The sequence below is a fragment of the Monopterus albus genome, unplaced genomic scaffold (genome assembly GCF_001952655.1).
Source record: "Monopterus albus unplaced genomic scaffold, M_albus_1.0 scaffold304.1, whole genome shotgun sequence".
Lineage (NCBI taxonomy): Eukaryota > Metazoa > Chordata > Actinopteri > Synbranchiformes > Synbranchidae > Monopterus > Monopterus albus.
The window spans coordinates 314,336-322,466 of record NW_018128184.1 but is presented as its reverse complement, the minus strand read 5'-3'; the positions used below and the strand labels follow the sequence as shown (position 1 = coordinate 322,466).

At 41.7% G+C, this 8,131-nt stretch overlaps 2 protein-coding genes across 4 annotated transcripts in view; one reads left to right on the top strand and one right to left on the bottom strand.

The window, feature by feature from the left end:
- gdpd4a (glycerophosphodiester phosphodiesterase domain containing 4a) overlaps nucleotides 1–731 on the top strand; it is a 24,159-nt gene extending 23,428 nt beyond the window's left edge. For 2 of the 3 annotated variants that reach the window (XM_020623567.1, XM_020623568.1), the window contains exon 17: nucleotides 345–731. In XM_020623567.1, the coding sequence (XP_020479223.1) occupies nucleotides 345–451 (107 nt within the window). In that variant the 3' untranslated portion in view covers nucleotides 452–731. The remainder of the gene's footprint in view (nucleotides 1–344) is intronic. The other variant, XR_002276864.1, reaches the window with a different exon arrangement.
- Nucleotides 732–5,269: 4,538 nt separating this feature from the next.
- The window catches only part of myo7aa (myosin VIIAa), a 47,807-nt gene continuing 44,945 nt past the window's right edge, over nucleotides 5,270–8,131 (bottom strand). Inside the window, exons 48-50 of the mRNA XM_020623569.1 lie at nucleotides 7,866–7,949; nucleotides 7,325–7,444; nucleotides 5,270–6,762 (exon numbers count right to left, since the gene is read on the bottom strand). Of these exons, the coding sequence (XP_020479225.1) occupies nucleotides 6,673–6,762; nucleotides 7,325–7,444; nucleotides 7,866–7,949 (294 nt within the window). The 3' untranslated portion in view covers nucleotides 5,270–6,672. The remainder of the gene's footprint in view (nucleotides 6,763–7,324; nucleotides 7,445–7,865; nucleotides 7,950–8,131) is intronic.

The following is an 8,131-nucleotide window of genomic DNA, read 5'->3' as shown; positions in this document are numbered from 1 at the left end:
GCTGGCCGGGAGATGGCTGTCACAAACGCCTCGGGCATTCCGGTCGTCCTTTACCTCAATGTTGTAGCTACAATCAGACACATTGTGGCCTCCTCAGGTGTAGCTGACATCTGAGTGCTGTACAGAGCTAAGTATGTACAGCACTACAAGAGATGTCACACACCTCACCACAGAATGTGTCCTTACATTATTCACCAAGTTCAGTAGATTGCATGTCTTATACCTGCTGCTCCCCAAACTGTTTCTCATGCACCATGCCTCCCTCCTCTAGTGTGGTCTCTATATTACCCACAGTGCTGCTTGATGTGTGAAAGTATCAACTCTGGACCTTTGACCCTTTGCAGAGCTGAGTGACGTGTGGTCCATCTCCAGCATCAATGTGCGGCCTGACCTCCGGAGCATGCCCAGTTCACCCAGTACCCCTCACCTGCCCACCATCACAGAGGAGTGACTGGGGGAAAGAGAGAGAGAAGGATTCACATAAGAGATGAAAGGTTTATAGTGTTAAAGCCCCTGAAAACTTGGTCTAACACTACTAAGTAGTTAACCACATAAAATTGGATTTAAAAATAAGTTTACCACTGAAAAACTAGATGTGATGTGTGGGGTTTGATTTAGCTTCAAATGTTGTAACATACCTTTTAGCTGTCTAAGCCTTACACCACTCCATAGTGTCAGTTCATGTCAAATAAACAAAACTGTTCTGTCTTTGGCAGAAGGTTGTATGTTCATGTTGGGCCTTATCACTTGTAGTAAAAAGCTTGTTCAGAACAGGGGCTAGACTTTAAAGAGAAAAGATCGTGTTTTCAAATTAAAGGGGGATTTTGTTCAGCGTTTTAAAAGCCAAGGCAAAATGACCAAAACCAGAACAGAGAAGATGTTTCAGGTGAAGACAGAGACAGCACCTGTCTTGTCTTTCCCCTCCCTCCTCTCCATTTATGGGCCCAGCGACAGAGCAGAGACTGTGGACTTGAGCCTAGGAGCACTAGTGTCCGACTCCATACTGTAATCTCATTGAGAGCTGCCCAGGCGGTGAGGACAGTTAATCTCCAACCCAGAGACCGACATGCTTGAGAACATTTTCATCTCTGGTTATTCAACACCACCAGTGGAACTCAACCAGGCAAGACGTCAGTGAAACTAACCCTCTCAACAGAAAGAAGAAAACCATGAATACATGCTGCTGTAGTAATATGGGAGCTGCTTTCACTTTGTCAATCTTGTGTTTCTAGTTGATAAAAACCAAGTGGTTAGCCAGAGGCAGAGTGGAGGTGGGTGGAAGCTGACACTGATGGAAACTGTAACTATCGAGCAGGAGACATCTGGACGATGGTTACAAGGACCGAGTATCTTCAGGTCAAATTCTGCTTTTTCATTTTCAGCTGTACAGAGGTATCGGGTGCATCAGACCAAAACTCAACCGATGTGTGAACTCTACAATGTTGGACTGACAGAGTGAATGTAACCCCAGAGTTTCGAGAAAGTGGTGTTAGTTTGTATTGGATGGAAGTCGATTCAGTTCAGTGCCAAATGTATCAGCTGCTGTAAATTAAATCAAGCTGCTTTTAGAGGAGCCACGACTCTGTATGAGGCAGGGAACACTGCATCTCTCTCCTCACATAAACGCACACATGGCTTTCTGTGATTGTACACTTCATCTGTGCTACACTATGATGTTGTAACTTGCACTGATGTTAGATCTGATATTCAGAGTGTCTTGTCAACTTTTCAGGTGTGAAAGCCATGAGGTTATGGGCCTTGATTTTCTGAGGAGTTTTGCCACAGAGTTGGAACTGAAGCAGGACATGCTGCAGTAAGTGCCATTTAAAAAAGAGACTCAATCACTTTATCAACCTCAGAAGAGTTGTACAGGAATTTATTTTGAAAATATAATAGTATCTGACAAATCTCTATTGCAAGGAATTGGTGTAATCCGGTGGGCTGCTCATGACATTTAACCTGCAGCCTGAGTACATGTGCACAGAAGCTCACCTTTCATTTAGCATTTAGTCTTTCAGTCTGTTATTTTGAGACTTTGATAAATATTGGACTTTTTAAATTTAGGTTTTGGTTTGATTTTGGTCTTGTGTAGACTTGAGGCTGTGTGTTTTGTTTTTTTTGTGCCAGCCTTCACACACAGCTGTGGTTGTTCTGACTGAGGTGGTGCTGAACCATGTCTGATGTTTGTGGACTATTTATTTTGTCTTAAACTTTAAGGCAACAATCAACCTCTGAATGATGCCGTGGTCAATGTTTCCATTGGTCCTGAAGACAAAGACAAACGGTGCCAATATAACCTCAAAATAACTTAGTTATTACAGTACAACCAAGCAACTTGGTGCACTGTAATATGAATGAGTTTGGCACTTAGTTTAACTGCTATTTGTGTTCCTGTTTAGAAATAGTAACGGTTCTGCTGGTTAGGCAAAGCTTTTTAGCTGCAGTTAACCTGATGTTACCCCCTGTAAGTCTAGTGAGCTGGATGTCCTTTAGAGATGCGCTGCTTCCCCAGCCTTGCAGGAGTTGGGTTTATCCAGCTTGTGCCTTTTAGGTGCTTTCTTAATAATGCTGCACCAAAATCTTTTTAGCATCAGACACTCAGCTTGTGCGGACTTCAGCGGCCTCTGTAAAGATCTTTCTGCTGCTGATTCAAGTGATGACCAGTTGAAAATGGTAGCCTAACTTTATAGAAATGTCTGTATTTCCTAAAACACAGTTGGGTATAGAGGCCAGAGGTCAAAGCAGCATGCTCTGATTGGGCAACACATTTACTGCACAGTAAATATAACCTACCCTCTGGAGTGCAGGAGACCCTGTTCTCCTATGAAAATTTCTAAAATCACTGCAGTGTGTGGTGTGTGACATCTTTTGTAGTGCTGTATGTTTTATTCTAACAAAAAGTGACTATTAGGCACATACAGAGAAGTGGACAGCCTGACAGCAGAGACAAACTAGTAGCTAACATACACATATGCTTGGTATGTGCAACTCAACCAAGCAAGGCAAATTTTGTCAAACTCCTTTGGCATCCTGAAGCAGAGATTTATTCTCAGCCTCTATTTTAGCATTTAAATTGTGGCTGTATTCCATTGTTTTCACACGCATGTGACCTTTGCATGCTGCTCTGCACTTCAGCAAAGACAAGGTGAACAAACTTTAATTTGTGTGTTCAAACCACAAAGAAAAAGAAGAAGCATAAGGACAATCAGTGATCCACAGAGGAGCCAGGTGTGGTCAGGCCCCCTGCTTCTCATTTAGACTCAGCCACCTTCGCTCCAGACCTGTGAACAAAGTGACTTGATGCGTTGAAAGGATTTTCTTGGCGAAATTTTGTTTGATTTCTTTCTGTCATGACCCAGTCAGTGCAGCATACATTGAATAGGATTTTGCAGGCTGTGTTTGAGGTCAGTGCCCTTGTAAACAAATAATTAAGTGGAGTAAAGAATTTGACCACACAGGTAGAAATTGTCCATAACAGAGTTGTTTGGTTTTGGCTATGATGGTACAAAGGCGGATGTGATTGTGCGCTGAGACGCTGGCTGCTGTTCCTTTAAATGTGACATCTATTGATTCTGATTACAAAAAGACCATTGTACAAGTCATGTAAAATGGACAAAGGTGTGGAGTTAGAAATGCTCCTTGAAATTGAGTGTCAGAGAGATCTGAAGTGATGTGCACACCGGCTATTGTCAGTGAGCTGCAGCACTGGGTGCTGAGGAAAATAACCTATGATATAATGTTTTAATATTATAATGTGGGTAAAATTGTCCAGACAATGCAGTTCTTTAAAAAAGGTTTCATCACTGTAGCATTTTACATCCTGTGCTGTACCGAGTGGCTTTTTCTTCAGTTTGATTTTATAGAAGTGTTCCCAGCTTTTGACTTTTAATTTTTTTTTTTTACTGTAACTTTCTCTGACTGTAAATGCTTCGTCATCTGGTATTAAAGCATTAGAAGAAAAGTTTGGTTGTTGGCAGCACTGTCTGTGCTTTCTCTTTTCAGTGTTTGTATGGATGATTGAATGATTCTGTTTGCTGCAGCTCTGCATTAACAGCTTTGCACAGGATTAGTATTTTGAAAAGTATCAGTCAGTATCAGTATTCAGTATCATAATCTTCCTCATTTCAAAGCTTAGATCAGCAAAAATCAGATCTGTGCCACTGTGAAGTGGAACAACTGCTCTGTTTTTAATGCAGCTACAGGTGGAGGGAGAGTCGCCGGGTGAGTAGAGTTAAAATGTTCAAAATGTTTCTGGTTTTTCAGGACATGTTCAGTCTTCTGTGAGCTTTCTGTTCCAGGTGAGTGTCTCACTTGTTCTTTTTTTATTAATGTTTATTTATCTGCCTGAGACCTCAAACTTACCAAAATTGCAGACTCCTGAACTTTGACTTGATTTAAACAGGGCAAAACAAAAACTTAAAATCTTAGCATAAACATTGACTCGGAGGTCTTGTGCAAAAGTGATTCAAAGTGTATTTCTCATGAACTACTGCACCTCTCATTTTGAACTCAGTCACAATTGTTCATCACTCTTTTTTTGATGCAGGTCCAGATCCAGATGAGAAACGTTTTTAAAACCTCATATTACAGCTCAGCCTCTGTGCAGAGGTGAGTTTGCTTCAGTTGTTTCAGAATGCCCACCTTGGTAAATCTGAGAACTTCATTTTTATCTTTTAATATCAGCATTTAAGTTTAGTTGAGACAAATTTAACTATGCTGGAAAAAGTGTAACATGCAATGGTCATTTTAATGATGGAAATCTATACATCAGTATTAAAAAACTAAGCCCTAATATCAAACTGTTGCATTAAATAAACAATTACAGGCCTGTTTCTAGAGCAGCAGAAATTCCAGCACTTGCACAAGTGATGTCTCGTCCATCGTTGTTTATTTATAGTCGTACTTACAAATGTGCAAGTGAACAATCTGTAAAGCCTGAGGAGGCTGCAAAGTGAAACACAGATGTGATCACAGCATCCCTTGCATGTGCAGGAATTTCTACTGTATGATTCTGTCTGCAGTTTTTGTTTGCTGCAGCTCTGCATTAACAGCTTTGCACAGGATTAGTATTTTAAATAAATGTTAACCTGTTTGGATCTGAGGCCAGATAATATAGCTCTTCTAAACCCAAAAAAAGAGGGAAACTTTGAGAATGTTATATTTAAAGTGATGCAAAGATTAACATTTAAAACAGCAGGTTAGTCCTGAAAAAAGTATACAGCCATTAGTCAAAGGACAAACTCAGGAACTCTATTAAATTAAATGCAAGACCTTTTTAATACCATGTAAAATTTAATTCAGCAGCTTTTGCACAGTCTCATCGGTCCAAAGCAGATGGAAAAACCAGTAGGGACAATAAGGACTACAGTTATCATACATTAATTAATGTCAATAAATTCATCTAACATGTTTGTCAGTACTTCCCAGGTGTAGAGAATAATTCTTAGTAATATAAATTAATTTACATGACACAGGTAAGGGGTAAATAAAAGAACTATAAGACATTTGTAAATTAAATTTAAGGCTTTTTAATACTTATCAAGACCTGCAGAATACACGCTAGCATGCTAACAGTACAGTACAATATCCCAGTACAGGAGTTATGTAGTACAACATGGTAATAATATTAGGCAAACTGAGCCACACCACTAACTGGAGTGACTAGAAACAGTCTTGTCAGTCAGTTGAACAGTTCAGGTGTGGAACAGACGATGGATGTTGTAGGACAGCTACAGTAACAGAGCATGTAGATTGTATCTACAGACAAAACCTCTGGTGCAAAGTGTCAAACCAACCACAAAACGTAGCCTTCTCTCCAGAGAAGGACAGTCGAGGCCCCATTGAGGCAGTACAGACTTTAGGGAGGAGTTTGCCGATGTCTCAAGAGCATTATACTATGTTGAGTGACCCCCTGTGGCAGAACTGAGACCCTGCTGCCACTGGGGGTCACTGCCACACTGACTAAAGGCTGACTTGTTCCAGATATAGTAGTATCACAGGGTAAATCTCAAGTCCTTTAGCTGCATGTTTCCCTCACTTGAGTCTTTTCCTTGTTTTAGTCCCGCCCACCTCAGATGTGAGAAGCGAGGAACTGATTTCTGATAGAAGGGCCTGTCAATCCACAAGAGCCTTCCATGAAGAACGCACTCCTGTAGCCTCACTCATGTCTCTTCCACCAGCTCTATGGAGCAGGAAGAGTTTGGGACATCATTTAAGATGGCGAACTGGATGACTTCAGGTCAGGTGAGGCACGATCAGTTAAAGGAGCTGGGATGTACCCAGTGTGTCCTCCATTCAGTCTGAATCAGTTGAATAAGATGTATGTGACTGTAGTACTGACTGAATGTTGTTTCTGTACATGCAGGGCTGACTGTTGAAACCAGAGGCCGACCTATTGCAGGGGCTATGGACGGCTCAGAGGTAGTCATCCTCACTGGATGGCTCATCTTCATCATAGTGATAGTTGTAGTGATGATAGTTGCTGGGGCCTTCACCGGGGTCATCACTGCTGGTGGCTGAACTCTCCCCAGTGAGCTTTGACCCCTCAGAGCTTGCAGAAGGTGTGTGGCTCATCCTCCACATCTGTTGGGCAAAGGTCCGCCCCCAGCTGCAGCGCTGGCCAACAGGGCGCAGGAGCCGGATGAGCTCAGTGGCCTCCTGCCAGTAAGAAGTTCACTTGCTGTGGCCCCGCCCGGAGCGCTTGTTCATTGTGGTCAGCATCTGACTGATGTAGGAAGTCAGCAGGTCGTCCATCTTGTAGCCCTGCAGGTGAGTCACACACACAGATGTTGCAAAAACAGCTGGATTCTTCGGGTTTGATCTCATTTCCTGAGAGGTGTGTAATGTGTCAGCAACATTAATCTGTTTCAGGAAGTTAAATCTTTTTACTAGTTAAAAGCACTAATACAACAAAGTAAAAATACTTCATTGCAAGTAAAAGCCTTGCATTCAAAATCTTAAGTACTGCAGAGACATGGACCCTGTGAGACATGTTAATACTGATGTATTTACTATTGTAGCTGCTGAGGTGGTGCTAGCTTCATATACACTCACCAGCTACTATTAGGTACACCTGTATGCAAATCAGTGCAACACTTCCACCTTAACATCTGTTTATGAAGCTCCAAATGTTTTTAATGTATAAATTATTAACACCCTGAAATTTCCCCATTGAAGGATCAATAAAGTACCTACCTACCTGTTGAGGTCATAGTTAAAGCTGTACTCGAATACATTGCCTTCAGCGGTGTCTCTATATTTTTGTCCTCCCCAGCTACATACATACATACGCACGTGTGTGTGTGTGTGTGTTGTTGCCACTTACCAGCGTGGTCTCACACAGCAGTTTGCTTCCTCTGACCAGGTTGCCAATGGTGATGTGGAAGTAGGTGTTCCCACTGCTCCAGTTGGAGATCTTGGTGAAAGGGTGGGTGATCAGGATGTCCTGCACAGATACACAGAGGACACGTCTCCGTTACCCTCAGGCCAGCTGAACTGACTAATGTGTTGCATTGGTAAGAAATAGGGCTGTGACGATACACTTGGCTCACAAGACGACATTTTAACACTTGTAAGAAATCATCAATGTTTTGTTCGACTGAAAGTCACAAAATCCAAAACACTGCAGGTGCATTTTGACATGTTTTAATTAATCATCTCAAATGTCACTTCAGTTCCTGAGTATGAATTGTCACATGCAGTCAAAGAAAATATGCAAAGTACTGTAAAAGGTTTTGCCACAGACTCTCCTGTAGGATTTCACGCATCTCTTTAGAGCTTAGAACTGTGCATAACCTTCTAAGTGAAGCCATGTGAGACCTATGTAATTAATGTGCAAGATTATACGATTCTATACAAACACAAACCTTCGTCTTGGGATCGATCAGACTGACTCCGTGCTTGTTGATGGCGATCAGCAGGATCTCCGGGAAGTTGGTCTGTGTTGTTTGCTAAAGACAAATGACAGTTTGACATGTAAATCAGCAATGTTTCTTTGCAAATTTATATTAAATACTTCAATTTCATCGCTTGTGTCGCTGCGTGTTTTCCTTGCATTTGTCAAGGAAGGAAGCAGCATTGTTGTGATATTTTTCCACTGAAGTAGGCCTATAGAAAAAAAACCCAGGACGCT